The following is a 21,924-nucleotide window of genomic DNA, read 5'->3' on the forward strand; positions in this document are numbered from 1 at the left end:
CAAATTTTGTGCACCAGGCCTCTAGTATTTATTAGTCAAGATTGAATAGCAAGTGGGAAAAACCTAATTCAACTGGTTTAAGTGGAAAGAAAATAGATTGACTTTGTAATTAAAAGTTCACATGTGTATGTGACTCAAAGCTCAGCTAAATCCTCAGACTCAAGCTATATCACGACTTGGTCCCTTCAAATCACTCAGATCTGCGTTTACCTCCTTTCTCCTTCCCTTCAGTAGGCTCTTTCCTGAGAGCCACAGGAAGGCTGCTCACATTCCCAGACTCACATTCTCATAGGTTTGAAAACTCAGTGGGGGAAAAAGATTTTCTTTCCTGGTAGTTTTAGCAAAGATTTTTGGCATTGATTCACATTTAACTAACTTATATGCTACCACCTAACCACCTCCAACTAATCATAACCAAATCTGGCTTTTATACCCATCTATGCACAGGGATTAGAGTTAGAGAATAGAGAGGTGTAGATTCTCTTACAAAAGGAGGGAATATACATATCTGTTAGGCAAAATTTAAAATGTCCACTACATATTTTGAAAATTGTTCAGATAAGGAATTCTTTCAAGGCCTGTTACATAGTCAAGAATATATTTTTAAGACTACTTGAAATTCCATAATTGAGCATCTGTTTGAGCATATTTTATAATTTAGAAAAAGAATAAAGTCCTTTATTAGTCAGAAGTTATTTGTAATTGAATTGGCACTAATTGATTACTAGATGATTATAGTAATTTTACTGCCTAAATAAGTGTCAATATAAGAAACTAATTTGAGCAAACTGATCACATATGCTGAGGAGCAGGATCTCAGATGCCCTGGAGAATGGCAGCTTTCCAGCTTATTTTATATACTAGAATCAAAGGAGAAGACCTCAGGAAGGTGCATGAAATCCATTGGTGATAGAATAAGGAAGCGGGAGAAAGCATAGCAGAGCAATCTCTAGAATTGGATAAAAGACAAAATGGAGAAACACATACTTCCTTTAAACAGGATCTTTAATAGTTAATATTTACGCATGTAGAGATGGTATGCAGGGAACAAAATAACAATGAGGAGGTCTGGTGCTCTGGTGCCCTCGGTAGTGAGGAAACTTGGGAATGAGAGAATCAAAGAAAATAACCAGTAAAAGATAAATTAACGTAAAAATACCATAATCCCTGATTTATTGACAAGTAATACTAAACTAAGGTTTACCTGGCTTTTTGAAAAGTTGGAAGATTTTTTTAAAACTTTGATCTAATCTAATAACAATTCCTTTGATTTGGTAGTAAATATTATGACTTTGTACCTAGATAAAATACACATTCATTCTTCAAATTTTTTTTAATACTATTTTAGGGGTCTTCAAGTTCTACTTACCCCTGTTCTTGCAAACATCCTTGAGGCTGATCAGGAAAAATGTTGGGGTTTTGACCAGTTTTTTGCAGAAACTAGTGATATACTTCACCGGATGATAATTCATGTTTTCTCACTACAACAAATGACAGCTCATAAGATTTATATTCATAGCTATAATACGTAAGTACCTCTTTATGTTTTCTTCCTAGATGATAATGTTATATAATAATTATCTTCATAAATTAGGAGAGAAAATAGAAAAGATACCTCAGCTTCACCAGAGGCACCCACTTCCCACTTAAAATAATGTTTAAGTGCTTAGTATACATATGCTCACCCAAGCCTGAGCCAAATCTTAGCAAAGGCTTGTGGGGCAGACAAATTATAACATTGCTGCTGAAACGTTTCTTTGATTTCATGAATCTGTTTAGGGAGAATCTAGCTTTTTCCCAAAAACATTTTGAAAATACCTGGTTTTATTAATTGAGTTAATAAATACTATGTAGTGATGTTTTAAGTACTATTCTCAGTTCTTTATATATTTAAGTCACTTAGTCCTCACAACAAATCTGTGAGGTGGGTCCTATTATTCCCATTTTACACATGAGGAAACCTAGCACAGAGGAGTAACTGAAAGTAATTCAGCAAATAAATGGAATAACTGGAATTCTAACTCAGTCTGATTTCAGAGCCATTGCTCTTAACTCTGCTATGTTGGCTCCCCATTATTAAATATTAAGAACCCTGTGTATTGTGCCTACCCAGTGTATGTATACAGACAGAAATATTTTAGAATTGCTGTTTAGACAGTTTAGATGAAATTTTTAGTTTAACAGACTTTGTAGTGTTCACATCAACATAGTGGGGTTTCTGTGGACTGGCCCTGACCTGAAGTTCCACTAGAAATGGATGTTGTACTCAGTCATTTTAAAAGAGACTTCCCCTCTCTTTTTATCTCAGTTATGTTGTCTTTTTGGATTTTTCTCACACAGTGCTACTGTATTTCATGAACTGGTGTATAAACAAACCAAAATTATTTCTGCAAATCAAGAACTTATATATGAAGGACGCCGCTTAGTTCTAGAACCTGGAAGACTAGGACAGCATTTCCCTAAAACTACTGAGGAAAATCCTATCTTTGTAGTAAGCCGGGAACCTCTGGATACCGTAGGTTTGAAATATGAAAAAAGTAAGTTGGGATTTTTCTTGTTCTTACTAGCCATTTTAAAAAAACCAACACTGGCCCTGACTGGTGTGCTCAGTGGTTAGAGCATCGGCTTTCACACCAGAAGGTCGCAGGTTCAATTCCTGGTCAAGGGCACCTACCTGGGTAACAGGTTTATCCCCCACCCCGGTCAGAGCTGAAGGCAAGCAGTTGATGTGTCTCTCACATTGTTGTTTCTCCCTCTCTCTCTCCCCCTCCCCCCTTCCATTCTCTCTGAAAAAAAGAAAAAGAAAAATCAATGGAAAAATATCATCAGGTTAGGATTAACAAAACAAACAAACAAAACCTAAAAATGATTATCTTCATAAAGTTGATTGATGATGACATTATTGTAGACCTTTCATAAACATTAAAATTTTGTAAATTAGTTGTACAAAATTAGTAAAATTTAAAAGCCTTGTAGGTAATACAATTTGATATTAAATATTTTATTTCATAAAGTGGTAAAATAGTTTGTTATGTATGTTTCACTGTAGCTTTCTGCTTTTAGTATTTTACTCATATTCAAAATAACCTTTTATGCCATAAATTTCAGCAAATATTTCTTGTGCCCAGTGTGAATGGGACACTTTGCCAGGCTTTGGGGTCTAAGAAAAATTAGATCTGCATTTTGGAGTCTTTTAAATTATTAACTGTTGAAAAAAATAAACTATCCAGATTTTTACATTTCTGTTTGGATTTTGGGATTTGATTTCAACTTAAATAGAGGTATTGAGCTGGTTGTGTTGGAATATATTTAAGAAAAAAATGAAATTCCTTCGAAATATTGTAGGTAATTTGTTACAGGATGAGCATTATTGTTTCAAGTATTGTTGTTCTTTTAAATATGTTATGATTTTTATTTTTTTTAGAGAGGAAGGGAGAGGGAGAGGGAGAGACATTGATCTGCTGCCTCTTGCATGCCCCCTACTAGGGATTGAACCCAAAACCTGGACTTGTGCCCTGACCTGGAATCGAACCTTCCACCACTTGGTGCATGGGAGGATGCTCAACCACTGAGCCACACCAGCCAGGCTGTTGTTTTTAACCAGGGAAAGAACATTATAGTTTGTCACTATATTTAATTTAATTTAAAGGTTGATGTTGAAGTTAGAGGTTACTATATAAAGGATATAATAATTTACTCAAAATTCTCTATTTCTGATTTTAACTATTTTATTTAATGTTTCAGTTTCCCTCCCTAAAGTACATCCACGTTATGATTTAGATGGAGATGCTAGCATGGCTAAGGTTAGTATTTAATTAAATTACTATATAAACCTCTGAGTTCAAATTATCTTATCAATAGTGGAAGCAATAAAATGTATTGTGTCTTTATAGATGCCTATTTGATTTAGGAAGTCATTCACTTAAATTGTTATCCATTGCAAATTATTTTGTGTTCTTTCTTTTTAACTTTATAGCCTTTTTTTTGATTCACAGAAAACTTTCTCCATGTAGGCAATGCATGTTTAACATTATCATGTTAAGGTTGAAATATTCATTACAGTTCTATCTATCCTTAGCTTTTAGAAATTGGTAGTTAATTGTGTTTTTAATTAAACTGATAAAAATATATGTTTGAAAATTTTTATGTAAAAGGTTTCCTTGCCCTGTACCATAGTTAGCACCAAATAATAACATTTTGCATTTCTTCTTTAGGCAATGACAGGAGTTGTGTGTTATGCCTGTAGAATTGCCAGTACCTTGCTGCTTTATCAGGAATTAATGCGAAAGGGGATACGATGGTTGATGTAAGTAACAAGTGGAAATTTAAAAATTGATCTTCACATGGACCTCACTAAATAACTGATAACCGCCCCATCTCTTCAGACTAGGTTGGGTCAGCTGCTTGATTTTGTTACAATATTTTGTTTTCACATTTAGTTTATGAAACATTTAGCAGCTATTTTATTCATTGATTTTATAATGACCTTGTGAGACAGGATGTTAATATCTGAGTTTGAAAACTTACACCACACTTACGATGTGATGGCAAATGAATTCCTTTTCTGAGGACCTTACTTGGCTGTCATTTCATTGTCTTGGGAGGCTTAGTCATTGTTGTAATCCAGTGCAACCTGTACTTCTTTCCAGGATTTTTGTCCTCAGAATCTCTTCCTAAATAAAGTATACAGTTTTTATTTTTGTTTTGTTTTTAATATATTTTATTGATTTTTTACAGAGAGGAAGGGAGAGGGATAGAGAATTAGAAACATCGATGAGAGAGAAACATCGACCAGCTGCCTCCTGCACACCTCCTACTGGGGATGTGCCCGCAACCAAGGTACATGCCCTTGACCAGAATTGAACCTGGGACCTTTCAGTCCGCAGGCCGATGCTCTATCCACTGAGCCAAACCGGTTTCGTGGCACTCAGTTTTTTTTAAAAAACAAAAACAGCATTTTTAAAATTCACATGCTATAAAATTTACCCATTTTTAAAATGCGCAATTCAGTGATTTTTTTGTACATTCAGAGTTATGCAATCATCACCCCTAATTTTTGTCAACCCAAAAAGAAACCTGCACCCATTCACTCCCTACTTTTGTTATAACCTCCTAGACTACCACTAGTATACTTTCTGTTGTTGTAGATTTGCCTGTTGTAGACATTTTATATAAATGAAAGCATATGCTATGAGCACACACTCACCCTGACAAGCAATTTAAAAGCTAATTTTTTTTTTTACTAAGTCACTTAATATAGTTATTCTTGGTCAGAATATTGAGCATCTAGTTTAGTATGTTTCTCCTTAAAAGTGATGCTCGGAAATGTTTTGAAAATGACCTTTTTTTAACTTTTCATGATTTATAGATATCACCTTTGCTTCTGATAGAAATGGAGAATAAATGGTGTCTTTTAAGAATCATAACTAGTTCTATACAACATCATTTGAAGTTTTTGAATTTTATATGCCCACAGTAATGGCATCATGTTCTCTGGGCTCCTGGTGTTCTTCAACTTAAATTCTTTTTTTTTTTTAATATATTTTATTGATTTTTTACAGAGAGGAAGGGAGAGAGAGAGAGAGTTAGAAACATCGATTAGAAACATCGATCAGCTGCCTCCTGCACACCCCCCACTGGGGATGTGCCCACAACCCAGGCACACGCCCTTGACCGGAATCGAACCTGGGACCCCCCAGTCCGCAGGCCGACGCTCCATCCACTGAGCCAAACCGGTCTCGGCTACTTAAATTCTTGTAACAGTTTCTGTGTGCCCACCTCATTCCTAGCCTTCTCTTCTTGCAAAAACATGTATGAAGCATGTCATCATTCTTGTTCTGCTGCTGCTTCTAAGGAGAAAAAGGGCTCTTTTTTCCCCCTTTTATCTTTATGTTTAATCCATAAATGTATGCTTATAATATTTTTTATGTGTTCATAAGCCTATGTTTTTCTCTTTCCATTAAGAAGCCTCTTTGCTTTTACTAAATAGTTTCTGGAGAAATCTAAATGTTGACTCCATTTGTTTCCACAGTATTGTTACTAACAGCTCTCATTTCTCTTGCTATTGTTACCTACCCTAATCACTGCTCCCTGAAGCTTTTATTCCTTTTACTTTTGAGCTTTTAGTTTATTAAGTCATGAGAAAATAGTTTTTAATGTACACCACTGTTGGTAAACTTTTTTATCAGTTAGTAAGGTCTCTTTGTTTTTATAACTTTTAAATATATAAATACCATTCTTAGCAAAAACAGGCATTAGGTCTTAGTTTGTTGACCCTTGATGTAAACCAAAAGCCCTTCAATTATATTATTTACTACTAGTGGCCTGGTGCACGAAATTCATGCATTCCAGCGGGGGGAAGAGGGTCCCCCAGCCCGGCCTGTGCCCTGTCACAGTGCGAGAGCTCTGCAATCCATCGCCCCAAAGAGTTAGGTCCTGCCCACCCATCTGGGGCTCCTTGATGAATTGCTCCAAAGAGGTAGGCCAGAACTGGGGGAGGCCTGCGGACCCCCGGAGCAGGCGCACGGAGAGGCCTCCACCATCCCCAATCCCTGTCCTCAACGCTGCAAGTTCCCGCCCACCCGCGCCTGCTGTGGGTGCAACCTGCTGATTGGTCGTTATGCGTGAGGGTGTCCCAACCAATTTGCATATTACCCTATTATTAGTATAGGTGTCATGCTGCTTCTTGAGAGGTTGTCTTGATTTAAAGTAGAAATCGAACAGCAGTCTACTATGAGTAGTAAAAATTCTGGTGGTATAAAATGTAATGCTATTCAGCTTATTTCTTTTATTGTAGATTAGTTTTTATTTTTAATCTATTAATGCTTTGGATTTCTAAATTGTTAACCTAATATGTAGTAATGGTTTATGCCCTAGATATGTATAAGACTCACAAAAATGCTTTTAATAATAAAAAGTGAATTGGCTCTCATAATATATCAAGACTTAAGAAATTTGAACAGAAGGATAGCAGAGTAATTAGTGGTAGGCAAGAGAAAACAAATAATTCCTTAGATATACTAATGAGAATATTTTTTTTAGAGAATTAGTTAAAGATGACTATAATGAAACTGTTCACAAAAAGACGGAAGTTGTGATCACATTGGAATTCTGCCTCAGAAGCATTCAAAGTATGAAAGTGTGAGTAGGTTACTTCCTTCACTAATAGTTGTTAAAATGTTAAATATTGTTACATTTCTGTTTAATTTGTGTAATTATCCTTGACACATATTGCATGCTGTGCAAATGTTTGTATTAAGGCACAACCTTAGTTTAAGTTTCTTCCTCACAAAGGCAGAAAAATAACCATTTGTCTCAGTAAGAAATGAACACCATCTCTGTAAGTATTTCTCCTTCCCTTTGTTAGGGAAAGGTAACCTGAGCCAGAAACATCTCATTTTATACCTTGCAAAGCAGATGCTCTGAATAGGAAAATAAAAAGCCTGTAATCAACAAAGGAAATAGGAAGAGGTATTCTAGAACTGTAGTTTTGTAGTATTTTTAGAATTTGGATTACTTCTATTTACTTTGCTTATTAAGCTTATCCCTGAGCATGTCTTTTGAAACAGAATATTTTTAAATTGCCCTCTTCCTAGACTATACTATTGGTACAACATAGGAAATATGATTAGTGAAATCAGAATTTACTGTTGACCACTATTAATTCTGAAATGTAGTATTATGACTATTATCCTGGCATGAGACTATATGAAATTAAGTTGTCTTATATTTTATCTCTTAACCTGCAAATGTTTAAGTAGAAGTATATAAAATTCTTTCTTTACAAAGACATCAAGTTTTCTTGAAATATATTGCTTTGTAGACTTTGTATTCAGAATTTTATCCTTAAATTATGATAATAAGAACTCAAATGTAATTTATAAAAAATCTTTTTAGATTAAATCTGTGTATTCATTATACTCATTTAATTTTTCCATACTTGGTTTTCACACAGATATGAAAAATTGTTGAAAACCAATCTAGAAGCAACAGACTTAGATGAAATTTCAGACATACACACCAAATTGTTGAGAGTAAGTATTTACAAAATTGTGAGAATCATAGGCTCATAATCAGTTTCTTTGCTGGTGAGAATAGATCTAAACTTTCCGAGAGATAATGTACTAAAGGATACCTAAAGTATTCTTCTCCTATTTTTAGGTACTATTTATAATATTTAAATACCATCACTGCCATGCAGTTCTTTACAATGTTTCCAAATGTCTGCTTTGCTTTAAACCCATTTCTCTCTCCCTTTCTTCCTGTCTCTCTTTAAAATTGATAATGTTCTCATGTTGCTTTTGTGGCAGTTAAAGCAAGCTCATAAATGTAATTTAACAACAGGGTACTTAAACTTGCTTAGAATTAGATTCAAGTTAGGAAAATATCAGATCTTTTCTAAAATAAAAAGTAAGGAAAGAAAGATTTAGGTTCCTAAAGGCTGGGAATCATTTCTATACCTAAAGAAATTAGGACAAAAGTCTCTCTTCTACTGAAAAAATACAGTAGCATTTCAGGTAGTTTCTGATCTCTTAATACAATGTATTGTAAAAGAACTGATTACTAATCCCAGGATTGCCCCTTTTTACCCAGCTATTCCTGCCTGGTGACTTAAGCAAGGTCTTTAATTCTTTGCTTCCTTATTTTTTTTTCTTTAAAATATGCAGTTTTTTATCCTGTTGTACCAATTAAATGAGATAAATAAAAATGCCATACTCCTGCAAGTTTTTAGCATTTGAAATATTCTTTCATGAAATGGATGTTAAATTTAAAAGGAAAAAGAACTTGATACAGTATCCCTTTTCTCTTTTTCCAGCTTAGGCTGATTTTTAGTTGTTTTTTTCCTTCAGTTTTATATCCAGAACAGTGATTTTCAAAATATGAGTCATGAACAACTAGTAGGTTGTAAAGTTTAGTGTGTTGCAGTCAGCAGTGTTTTTAAGTGGAATGGAATAGAAAATGTTAGCATACATCACATATAATAATGAAATTACTGTTCCAGGAAACTTTCAGTTCAGTTATATATATACACATTTAAGTGATACAGAGTTAAATTAAAGTGAATGTCATGGTCAAAAAAGTTTTTTTAAATGTTGATATAGAACAGTGGTTCCCAAACTTATTTGGCCTACCGCCCCCTTTCCAGAAAAAATATTACTCAGCGCCCCCTGGAAATTAATTTTTTTTAAATTTTAATAGCAATTAAACAGAAAGATATATGTATTAATGTTTCTACCTTTTTTGTAAAATATAGTAAAGAAAGGTGTAAATTAGAAACATTGAAGTTTGAAATTATGAAACTATTGAACTCAGAATAGAAGGGTAATACCAAAAAAGTTTAAACAAATGCACGTGTGGCCATCACTGCCCCCCCTGGATCGCTGCAGCGCCCACCAGGGGGCGGTAGCGCCCACTTTGGGAATCACTGATATAGAATAAAGCAAATAAAAGTTAAGAAACAAATTGTCTTCCCCAATATTTGTTTGTTTTTAAATATAGGCAGTTATATTATGTTTTTTGTTCTTTTTCTGCTTTTGTCTTAGAACTTTATTTACTGGCTCATAGTCCGAAAAGATACTTATTTCTAGTGCAATCGTCATTTGAGCACTTGGAATTGAAGTTGTATGTTTTCTTTAGGGAGCCCAGGTGTTTCTCACTTGTGTGACATTTTTGGGAAGATTTGGATTTCCTATGAGAATTGGAGCATGGATGATTAAATAACTTAAGGTCGCTGAGTCATGAAATTAGGGCTTTAACTTCAGGCCACTTACTTTTCACTATGTTGCATTGTTTTTTTCTCATAACTTGTTTATTTGCTTAAAATCTCCTAATGGAGATCTTAAAATATTTTCCTACTGTAAAACAAAATGTTTAAATAAAATGTATATGTAGAAATGATACCATATATGCTCCCCACCCAAAAATGATTATCAGAGTAGGTCGTGGACCAACAGCCCCAGCCTCACATAAGAACTTGTTAGAAATGTATATTTTGGGGCCCCAGCTATTGAATCAGGAACTGTGATGGTAGGGCCCAGAAATCCATTATTTGAGTTGTTGGGGTTTTTTCTTTAAATACTTTTTTATTTTTTAATTACAGTTGGCATACAATATTATATTAGTTTAAGTGTACAACCCAATGATTAGACATTATATAACTTACTAAGTAATCTTTCCAATGCATTTTGTGCCCATCTGGTACCATATATAGTTACTATGATATTATTGACTACTAGTGGCCTGGTGCATGAAATTCGTGCACGGGTCCCTCAGCCCAGCCTGCCCCTTCTCATAGTCCAGGAGCCCTGAGGGGATGTCCTACTAAAGGCTTACGCCTAGTCCTAAGCTGCAACTAGGCCTCCCTCTGCGGGAGGCGACCAGGATGATCAGAGGAAGGTACCTGAGGATATTTTTCTGTTGATTTTTAGAGAGCGTGGAAGAGAGAGGGAAAGACAGAGAGAAACATCAATGTGAGAGGGACACTTCGATTGGTTGCCTCCTGCATGAGCCGAGGCTCTATCCACTGAGCCAAACTGGCTAGGGCAGAATATGACATTTCTTTTTTTAAAAATATATATTTTTTATTGATTTTTTTACAGAGAGGACAGTAGAGGGATAGAGAGCTTGAAACATTATGAGAGAGAAACATTGATCAGCTGCCTCCTGCACACCCCCTACTGGGGATGTGCCCGCATCCCAGGTACATGCCCTTGACCGGAATCAAACCTGGGACCCTTCAGTCCTCAGGCCGATGCTCTATCCACTGAGCCAAACCGGTTAGGGTGGATATGACATTTCTTGGAAGGCAGCTATGCTCACCACTATACCACCAACACCGCACCAATATGACATTTCTTATTCCCTCCAGCAGTGGACCTTCGTTTTTTCCCCCAGGAGTGAGGTGGAAAAACCCTAGGATTCTTACTAGCCAAGTTACCAAGAACACTGTGAGTGGCGTACCATGAGCTTAGCCAGTGAGTGGTCAGAAAAGGTGTTTCCTGTGCAGCTCACATGTGTAGAGGCGGCACTTAAGTCCCCGCCCACCCGCGTGCACCTCACTGGGCATGCAGCCCTGCCCAACCGTGCACACCCGCTGTACACACAGGTGATGGATTGTGATGGCATGAGGAATCACGGCCTGAGGGTGTGACGTCCACATAAGCTTTTATAGCTAGTATAGATCAGGGGTCCTCAAACTTTTTAAAGGGGGCCAGTTCACTGTCCCTCAGACTGTTGGAGGGCTGGACTATAGTTTAAAAAAAAACTATGAACAAATTCCTATGCACACTGTACATATCTTATTTTGAAGTAAAAAAACAAAACGGGAACAAATACAATATTTGTATTTGCATGTGGCCTGCGAGCCGTAGTTTGAGGACCCCTGGTATAGATACTCCCTATGCTGTACTTTACATCCTTGTAACTGTTCTGTAACTACCAATTTGTACTTCTAAATCCCTTCATCTTTTTCACCCATCTCCCTAACCCCCCTTTGATCTGGCAACCCCCTTCGACGTTCACCATATGTATAAGTCTGTTTCTATTATGCTTCTTTGTTTATTTTGGTTTTTTAGAGTCATTTGTTGAAAGATATGTATTTATTGCTATTTTATTGTTCATATTTATATCTTTTCCCCCCATCTGCTTCTTAAAGAAGATCCTTTAACATTTCATGTAATACTGGTTTGGTGGCAATGAACTCCTTGCCTTTTTTGTCTTGGAAGTTCTTTATATGTTCTTCAATTTTAAATGAAAGCTTGCTGGGTAGAATCATCTTGGTTGTAGGTCCTTGCTTTTCATCATTTTGAAAATCTTTGCCAGTTCCTTCTGACCTGCAAAGTTTCTGTTGAGAAATCAGCTGACAGTCTTATGGAAGCTCCCTTGTAAGTAACTTAACTTCTTTTCTCTTACTGCTTTTAAAATTCTCTCGTTTTCATCTTTTTGCATTTTAATTATGATGTGCCTTGGTGTGGGCCTCTGGGTTCATCTTGTTTGGGACTCTCTGTACTTCCTGGACTTATATGTCTATTTCCTTCACCAGGTTAGGGAAGTTTTCTTTTTTTAATATATTTTTATTAATATATGTTTTATTACTGATTTCAGAGAGGAAGGGAGAGGGAGAGAGATGGAGACATCAATGATGAGAGAGAATAATTGATCAGCCACCTCCTGCAAGCTCCCCACTGGGGATCGAACCTGCAACCTGAGCATGTGCCCTGACCAGGAATCAAACCATGACCTCCTGGTTTATAGGTCAAAGCTCAACCATTGAGCCACACCAACTGGGCAGGGAAGTTTTCCATTACTATTTTTTTACACGGGTTTTCTTTTTTTCTTGTTTTAATATATTTTATTGATTTCAGAGAGGAAGGGAGAGGGAAAGTGAGATAGAAACATCAATGATGAGAGAGAACCATTGATTGCCTGCCTCCTGAACACCCTGCACTGGGGATTAAGCCTGCAACCCAGGCATGTGTCCCTGACCAGAATTGAACCCAGGACCTTTCAGTCTACAGGTCAACGCTCTATCCACTGAGCCAAACCGGCTTGGGCTACATGGGTTTTCAATTTTTTGTTCTCTCTCTTCTCCTTTTGGGGCTCCCATGATGTGAATGCTGGTACACTTGAAGTTGTCCGGGAGGCTCTTTATACTATTCTCATTTATTTTTTAATTCTTTTTTCTTTTTGCTGCGCTGATTGTGCTTTCTTATCTTCCAAATCTCTGATTGGATCCTCTCCATCTACTCCACTGTTGATTCCCTATAATGTATTCTTCATTTCTGACTAGTTATTTTTTTATGTTTTCCAGTTACATTTTTATGTTTCCTGCGTCTCTGTTGAAATTCTTCCTAAGTTCATTGAGCATCCTTACAACCAGTGTTTGGAGTTCTGCATCTAGTAGATTGCTTATCTCCATTTAGTTTAGTTCTTTTTCCAGGGTTTTGTTGTATTTCTTCAATTGAGACATATTTCTTTATATTCTCATTTTGGCAGCCTCTCTGTATTTGTTTCTATGTATTAGGTAGAGCTGCTATGTCTCATGGACTTGGTAGAGTGGTCTATGTAGTAGGTGTTCTGTAGGATCCAGAGGCACAGCCTCCCCGTTCACCCAAATTGGGAACTCTAAGTGCGCACCCCTTCCCCACTGTTTGCTGTGTACACCCTCCTGTTGTAGTTGAACCTTGATTGCTGTTGGCACATCAATGGGAGGGTTTTATTCCTAGGCCTATCAACTACAAGTATTGGCTGCAACCACTATGAAGGATCAGCTCTCCACCCCATGAAGGAGGGTTTATTTCATCAGGGCTCTTGTGCCCACTGAGTATGTTGATTTTGGAGGTGGTTGGGTGATGCTTCAACATGGTCTGCTGGCTCAGGGGCCTCTCAGGAAGTTCAGGCCCAAATCCGCTGTGGCTTGTGTTCTGCCCAGAGCCACCCAACATGAGTTACAAAGCAATCTGAAAATGGCTTCTACTTGTGCTGGGCTTGGAGGTGCCCAGGAGAGGCCAAGCTGTGGACCAAGGCTGGCTACTGCTAGTGCCAGGCCTGAGGCCACATAGCACGAGGTACAGGGAACACCAAGGCCAGATGCTGCTTGTATGAGAGATTTTAGGAAAGTCTGAAGCATGCGCCAAAACAGGCCATTGCCTGCAAGTTAGGTAGGGCATCTCAGGGAATCTCCAGGGTTGGGTGAATAGTGTTAGCCAGGTTAATAGAGACTCAGATGTGTCTGCCTGCTGGCTGTGTTGGGGGAAGGCTTAGAAAAGGAACAATGGCCTCTCCCAACACTTCTGTCTGGGAGAAAACTACTTCTCCAGCTCTTGTCCTGATGCCAGACAATTCAGTTCCTCCTCCTATGTCCCTGGTGCCTTTGGAGCTACTGCCCCAGCGCTGGAGCTCAGAGGGTGTGAGTCCAGGTAAGTCCATGCATGCATGGGTCCTTTAAAAGGGACATCTGTGACTCCAGTAGCCCTCCATCTCACTCAGCCACAACGCCCCCCTGGATTTTACAGCTAGAAGTTATGGGACTTCTCTGCCTGGCACTGGAATCCTGGACTGGGCGGCCTGGTGTGGGGCTGGGACCCCTCGCTCATCAAGGTGGACCTCCACATCTGAGATTTCCCTCCCAATTTTTATCTGTCCCCACGTGGGTGTGGAACCAGCGTGGCCCATGTCTCTGCCCCTTCTACTAGTCTCCATTTGACTTCTTTAATTCGTAGTTGTAGGACTTTCATTCAGCCATATTTCAGGCATTCTGTAGTTTAGTTGTATTTTTTATGTGGTTGTAAGAGAAATTGTACCACATTTACCTATGCCACCATCTTGACTGAAAGCCCCAGCAATCCATGTTTTAACAAGCCCTCCAGAAGATTTGGATGCTGCTAAAGTGTGACAAGCACTATTTTAGCTCTTTTTATATATACTATTAAATGATTGTTACCCTGTGAGCAGACAATTGTTATTTTTATTTTTTGTATAATACTATTAAAGAGCATTTTCCAGTTTTGGGTTTTTTTGTAAAACTTTCTTTTCATAGAAATAATATTGTAGCCAATGGATTTATTAGTATTTTTACTTATTATCTCCCCATTGTTGGTTTTTTAGGTTGCTTGCCATTTTCACACTTCTATGTAATGCTGTAAAAATAAATAACTTTATCCATAAACTATTTTCCATAGTTTGGAAGTATAAGGTACTTAAAGCATATACTTAACATATTCTTAACATTGATGTTAGAGAAGACATAAAGCATGGAAAGCAAGACATATTTGACCATAAAACTTAAGATTTCTATATGTTAAAAAAATGTTAAAAAGCAAATTGAGAAAATATGATAAAGGTTTTTTTAAATAAAAATCCCTCATTCAAATTGATTAGGAAAACATTAAATCTGCAGTTAAAAGACAACGTTTAGAAATTATTTTAAAGATTAGTAGACCTAATAAAACTCTTGGGAAAAAAATGTTTACAATATTAATAGCAAAATGTATTATAACAGTAAGGTACTATTTTTGTCTTTCAAATTAGCCAGGCTTCTTCATCAGAGTTTTTGGTTCAACAGGTGGGACCCCAAAGTGTACATTTGTAGCATGTTCCTATGTGAGCTGAGGCTGCTGGTCCAGTGCTGACAAGAGTGTAGTAAAAAGGGCATGATTGTTTGTTGCTAATGGCAGTGTAAACCGCCACTGAAAACTTTATTTGAAATCAGTAGTATGTATCAGAATCCTTAATATTTAGGTATTTTTATTCTTTAAGTCTGGCCTTTATCCTTTCTTTAAAAGTTTTACAAATGTTTAGTTCTTTGGTAGGTAAATGATAAATACTAAGCTTAAAATGAACAGGATCTTAAATGATACTTCTTTTCATTTTCTGTATTTAATAGGAATTCTCTTTTTGTTTGGCATCTGAACATATAGAGCACAGTCTTAGCTACCTACATTTTATCCTTGGAGCTTCCTTATGGGATAGAGTATTAACCATATTTTACAGAGAAAGAAACAAGCTTAATTGAATGATTAAATGTATTTGTATATTCAGACTTTGAGTTTAAATAATCCATAAAGAAATATGATTAAAACTTTAGACTCCATTGGCACTGTGATTATCATTTCTGATTTTTTGGTAATCTGGGCCTGAACCCATTGATTTTATTTAGCTTTCCAGTTCTCGGGGAACAATAGAAAACAGTCTTCAGGATATTGAAAGCAAATTATCTCCAGGTGGATTGCTGTCAGATACATGGGCCCATCAAGAAGGCACTCATCCAAAAGATAGACAGTAGGTTATAACTTTATTGGTAGTTTCTGCTTTTATTAATAATGTACTTTTTCACATCAAATCAGTTAATTTATTTGGGTTTTTCTTCCTTAAATAGTGTAGAAAAGCTACAAGTCCTGTTAAATTGGATCACAGAGATTTACTATCAATTCAAAAAAGACAAAGCAGAACGTAGTAAGTAAAATTTACCATTTGTTAATCTAATAAAATTAGCCCTACTAGTTGTAACCCAGCTTATAGTGAAGAACAAATTTAGTATATTTATAAGGATGGCTGCTTAAGTTATTTTTCAGAGATTTGATTCTGTCAGAAATTAAATGTACTAAATGATTTTTAAAACCCAACCTTTTGGATATTTCAAACCAGGGGTCATGAACTCCACAACCTCTGGAGGCCAGCACATAGCAGGGATAAAATCGGCCAGTGGAGACTGAGGAGAACCGGAGAGGAGAGACCCCCATCCAAAGGGGAGAGTCACTATTTAAATTAACCTGACTTATTGCCCAATCTCTCTGTATCTCAAAAAGAGCTAGAAAAACAGGTTTTATTTGAAATGTCCTGTTTTTAAATGTTGGCAGCATTTTCCTTTTTAATGTTAACACCTTACAGACCAAATGAAAGCATTTGTGGCCTGTATTTAACTCATGGGTCACAAGCTAGTGACACCTGCTTTAAACTCTTAGATTTTTTAAAGTAATCTCAAAGAAAAAAAATACTGTGTGTGATTTTATGATTGTACATTTACAAAAGTAATGTATTTTTTTACTTTTAGAATTACCTTATAATGAGGAACAAATCCACAAATTTGATAAGTAAGTGTCCAGATTATGTTTAATAATTATTTTTGGTTATGTTATTAATTTAATTCTTAAAGTTTAAATTAATTACAATTTAAAATATGTTTTAATCTTGGCTCTACACAATTATTACTGTGTGCACATATTTGAGGCTCACTTACCTAGCTCCAGATTGAGAGCTGACTGAGGTGGGAGAAAGGGGCAGGCTTCTCCTGCTTCAGGTGCTTCTGTTGCATAAGGGCAGATAATGGAGAGTACAGACTTAACTACCTTCTTAACCTTAACTCAGTAAATATTTTTTGACCTTTCTCCCTTCTCATTCTCCTCCTCTTGCTGCTATTACGTATGTTAGAAACATTTGGCCTTTGTAAATATTCTAAAGTCACAACTTTCAGGGAACAAATTTTACATATTGGAAAGTTTTTAAATATTGGAAATAGAAACAATGATATTCGTTTAAGCCTCTAATTATTTCTGAATTCTAGGCAAAAACTGTATTACCATGCAACAAAAGCAATGACCCACTTCACAGATGAATGTGTTAAAAAGTACGAGACATTTTTGGATAAGTCAAAAGAATGGATGAGGTAGGTAAACTATTTGGGGGCAATGAGTGGTTGATTGCATAATACACATTTTAATGTATATTATATATTTTAAGTAGGAATAATATTTCATTAGATTGCTTATTAATTGATTCTTTTTGGTTTTCAGAAAGATGCTTCATCTTAAGAAACAGTTGTTATCCCTAACTAATCAGTGTTTAGATATTGAAGAAGAAATATCAAAGTATCAAGACTATACAAATGAGGTACAGCTACCAAAGTATTTGGGGGAAAAGTACCTTTTTTTCTATTAGGAAAAATGGAAATAAATTCTTTTCCGTTTACATTTTATTATGAATGAGAAGGGAGAAATAGTACATAATATGCATATATCAGCTCTACTTGCCTGTTTGTGGGATATAGAGATACATATTTTTTAATCCTCGCATGAGGATATGTTTTTATTGATCTTTAGAGAGAGAGAGAGAAGCTTCAATGTGAGAGAGAAACATTGATCGGTTGCCTCCCATAGGCACCCCGATAGGGACTGAGCCTGCCACCTTTTGGTTTACGGGATGACACTCGAACCACCTGACCCTCCCAGCCAGGTCTGTGGTATATATTTTGAGCCAAGTTTTAAGAAATTAGATGTTTTACAGTTGAAAACATCTGGTAGACTATTATTTTATCATCCATAACAAAAGATTTTTAAAAAGAGTATTCATTTAAGTATTATATCACTGATGGTTTTGAAATTAAAATGTAAAGCTATAAATGGCTTATTAAAGTCTGTAACATTTGATCTAAGATCTGTAGTAAGTATTTTGTTCTGTGATTGATGTGGGATTTTTTTATGTTTTAGTTACAAGAAACGTTGCCTCAGAAAATGTTTGCATCCTCCAGTGGAATCAAACATACCATGGCTCCAATTTATCCATGTTCTAACACATTAGTAGAAATGACTCTTGGGTAAGAAATTCATTATTTGGTAACTATGATGTTTCCATTTGTTTTTGTTTCCGTTTGTGATCTTGATCTTTTATTTTGAAATTTTTTGTATTTGTTGTGAATATGTTTGTAAATATTATCTAGTGACTTAGTTTAAGCTATAGAACTAAAACATAATATAAATACAATTCTAAAACATTTGCATACTTTTTTGAACAGAGATGCTTATTTATCTTTATTTTGTATGTATAGTATGAAGAAATTAAAAGAAGAAATGGAAGGGGTGGTTAAAGAACTTGCTGAAAATAATCATATTTTAGAAAGGTGAGTTAATGCAGATATCATTCTGCCCTGTGATTTTATATGCAGTCAAGTACATACGTATCTATACCTGTATCTCTCTGTCTTCCTATATCGATAGATTAGGCCAGTGGGAAAGCAATATAAAATCAGGACCCTTATTTTGGTGACTTCCATGATGCCTTTTAATTTGTTTGGGATTGTTTGGATAAAACCATGTGAACTATGATTGATTCCATTTTATAGAAGCACTGGTTAATAGAATTATTTATTCGCTTATTTGAATCAGTTTGTGGTAATTATTTTTTATATACTGTTTTCTCACTAGAATTATTTTCAATTTTGGAATCAGAAATTATTTTTTATAACATTTTCTCATTAAAATTATAATTTTCAATTTTGGAATCAGAGTTGCTTATAAGATGCCAGCACCCTGATTGGTACTGGGTAACTTGCAGAGCTCTCTGCAAATCTCCCTGTAAATGCAGATTTTTGAGGAGTTGGGTGAAAATGTTTAAACTCCTGTTATCTAAAAGGTCAAATCTAAATTCATATTTGAATTCAAAGAATATAATAGTCTACCCTCAGCCTACTCATCCAACTATATTTTTCACTGCTCCCCAAAATGACAGTCTGTGCTTGCTTTGGCAGCACATATACCAAAAATAGCAGTCTGATGCTTATTTCACAGAGATGCTTATTTATCTCTATTTTGTTCCATACTACACTGTCCCTGTAGTATGTCATACTTACTCTCAACTCCACATCTTTGCTTCTGAATCCCACCACACCAAAAAGAAGTTATACAGTTCTTCCTAATGCTTTCTGGATTATGTCACTCTCTGTTTTCTCTTAAGTTCTTCCCAAGCCACTGAATTGTATTTTTCACATATTTATAATAATACCAATGTGTTTTAGCAAGAAATAGAAGAGTTCACAGTTGCTTAAACTCTTTATTCCCCTGATAAGTATTCTATAGTCTGCTTTAAAATATTAGGGGCCAGCCTAACCGGTTTGGCTCAGTGGATAGAGCGTCAGCCTGCGGAGTGAAGGGCCCCAGGTTCAATTCCAGTCAAGGGCGTGTACCTTGGTTGCAGGCACATCCCCAGTTGGGAGTGTGCAGGAAGCAGCTGAATCGATGTTTCTCTCTCATTGGTGTTCCTAACTCTCTCTCCTTCTCCCTTCCTCTCTGTAAAAAATCAATAAAATATATTAAAAATAAATAAATAAATAAATAAATAAAATGTTAGGAGCCAAATAAAAGAATCTTTTGATGATGCCTTTTTTCTTCTGTTTTTAGGTTTGGCTCTTTAACCATGGATGGTGGCCTTCGCAATGTTGACTGTCTTTAGCTTTCTAAGAAGTTTGAGAAAAGTTTCAGTTTGCACAAGAAAATAATGCTGAGGCATTAAACGAATGCTTCTATAAGTGGTCTCTTGTTTCTACAATTCAGCATTTGATGTGGTCATGTAAATATGTATAATATTGTAAATACATAAAAATATATAAATTTTTGGCTGCTGTTAAGATGTAATTTTATCTTTTAACATTTATAATTATATGAGGGCATTTTACCTCAATGAGCACTAGAAGAAAGCCATTACTGCTGTGTTAAGATATTGATCATCTACTCTTCTGTGTAAGGCTGGATCAGATGTCTCTGACTGCCTACTGGGACATTTTTAAATGGACCCAAAATTGGCATCCTTACAAATCAGAAGACTGATGACACTTTTGTAAGTGGTAGAATGGAGAGGTTGCTTCTATGGTGGGGAGCAGAACCGAACCACTGTTTTCACAAGGATCACAATTTTTTTTGAGAAGGATAAAGTGGCATTATTTTATTTTACAAGGTGCCCACATACTGGTTATCCTCGTATCTTTTTACTTTCAGATAAATTACTGAGCAAAATTTTTAAGCAATTTAATTATTAAAAGCTATTCATTTTTATTTAGGTCATGAATTTAAAATTGTCGTAAAAATTTTAGGATCATCTCAACTCTTTTAAACTGTATATGTCTTCTTTAATTCTGCTTACTACTTCATGAAAAAAAAATCAATAAATTTCTCAGTTTTAATGTAAATAATTTGTATTTTTCTGTGTACAACAGTTTGAGAAACAAAAAATAGTCTTTTTAAAGAAATATTATGGATAGTGGTGCTAAATTAGTCTCAGACTATTGGATGTAGGGACAATTTTGTTTCTCTTCTAACTCACTGACTCCAGTGTAGTTCTTTCATAAATTTATGCTGCACAAATCCTAAGGTGACATTCTCTGAAAAATCTACCCAGAGTTAACTAAAACATTGTGCTCAGCAAGAAATTATTTTGTCCAACAAAGATTTATGTGGGTTTTCGTTTCCAATATGTCAGATTATTGAAGTGTGATTGTATACAATCTGTATGTCCGTGATAAAGATACCATGTCCTCAGCCTAGAGAGTAAATTTGACTGTCATGAACATTGGGCAACTAAAAGTGGATTAGGATTTTATTTGAAATCTCAAATTGATTATTATTGTGGTAAGGAATTTTAAATGTCATATAAGAACATTATAGAAATAAATGCATGGGTTGAGTGACTTTACTTATATGAACACAATTATCCCCTGTCAAATATTATACCTGTTGCTGAGAGTGGAGTGAAGGGGTGTTTAATCCCTCTTGATTTTAATTTTCAGTTTGACCATCTAACATGTATGCCTATAATTTAAATGATCATATTACTGAAAATTAGATAAAATTTTGCTTAAGTTATGTGATCAGTTAATATATTCACAGATCTAGTTTTTATTTCAGTGCCTCTAGAAAAAAACACCAATAAACCCTAGTGGCAGGGATTATATTTTTATAAGTTGATAAGAGCAGTTCTATTCCACATTAGTATTGATTAATACTTACTGTTTTATTCCTCGGGTTAAAAATCAAAATTCAACTAATATCTAATTAATTCAGTAATTGGGAAGCATCTCATTTAGCAAGGATACTCTGAGGAGTTATGCAAAATGAAAAGTTTTTATAGAAAGGAGGTGGGGCAAGGGAGTCATCAGCAAAAGAAAAATGAAGGTATGTGAGGATAGTAATGAGTTCAGGGTGATGACAGCTTCTCATTGGCTACACCGTGGTGTTTCTATTGGCTGGTCTTATTACTGGCAAGAAGAAAATCTTCCTTCTGAGGTAGAAAAGTAGGTACTCTTCCTGTTTTAGGTAATCGATGAATAGTTGTCTGAGGGAAAATTGAGAGAAAATAAAGTAATTTGAAGGTGAGGTTATATTAAAAGCCAAGGCTATTTCTATAATCCAGTTTTCTGCCTATTCCTGGGGACTTTTGCTTCAGAGAAGTTTGCTACAGAGAGATGGAAATGTTTAGCTTGAAAAAAAAAAAGTAAAAAACAGCCCTTATTTTTAATGAACCTTAATTTGCTTGTGGAATTAAAATACCTCAGAATAGCCAAAACCGGTTTGGCTCAGTGGATAGAGTGTCGGCCTGAGGACTGAAAGGTACCAGGTTCGATTCCGGTCAAGGGCATGTACCTTGGTTGCGGGCACAGCCCCA

General features: G+C 35.8%; 1 protein-coding gene across 4 annotated transcripts in view; it reads left to right on the plus strand.

Moving 5' to 3' along the window:
• The window catches only part of TBK1 (TANK-binding kinase 1), a 55,015-nt gene extending 34,563 nt beyond the window's left edge, over window positions 1-20,452 (plus strand). For 3 of the 4 annotated variants that reach the window (XM_006769618.2, XM_015567753.1, XM_015567752.1), the window contains 14 exons: window positions 1,349-1,528; window positions 2,341-2,537; window positions 3,745-3,803; window positions 4,215-4,306; window positions 7,042-7,140; window positions 7,955-8,033; window positions 15,656-15,777; window positions 15,875-15,951; window positions 16,550-16,589; window positions 17,060-17,161; window positions 17,289-17,385; window positions 17,982-18,088; window positions 18,320-18,391; window positions 19,668-20,076. In XM_006769618.2, the coding sequence (XP_006769681.1) occupies window positions 1,349-1,528; window positions 2,341-2,537; window positions 3,745-3,803; window positions 4,215-4,306; window positions 7,042-7,140; window positions 7,955-8,033; window positions 15,656-15,777; window positions 15,875-15,951; window positions 16,550-16,589; window positions 17,060-17,161; window positions 17,289-17,385; window positions 17,982-18,088; window positions 18,320-18,391; window positions 19,668-19,719 (1,375 nt within the window). In that variant the 3' untranslated portion in view covers window positions 19,720-20,076. Of the gene's footprint in view, window positions 1-1,348; window positions 1,529-2,340; window positions 2,538-3,744; window positions 3,804-4,214; window positions 4,307-7,041; window positions 7,141-7,954; window positions 8,034-15,655; window positions 15,778-15,874; window positions 15,952-16,549; window positions 16,590-17,059; window positions 17,162-17,288; window positions 17,386-17,981; window positions 18,089-18,319; window positions 18,392-19,667 lie in introns of all 4 variants that reach the window. The other variant, XM_015567754.1, reaches the window with a different exon arrangement.
• The last annotated feature ends 1,472 nt before the right edge of the window (window positions 20,453-21,924 follow it).

Source organism: Myotis davidii, unplaced genomic scaffold (genome assembly GCF_000327345.1).
Source record: "Myotis davidii unplaced genomic scaffold, ASM32734v1 scaffold523, whole genome shotgun sequence".
In the NCBI taxonomy this organism is placed as follows: domain Eukaryota; kingdom Metazoa; phylum Chordata; class Mammalia; order Chiroptera; family Vespertilionidae; genus Myotis; species Myotis davidii.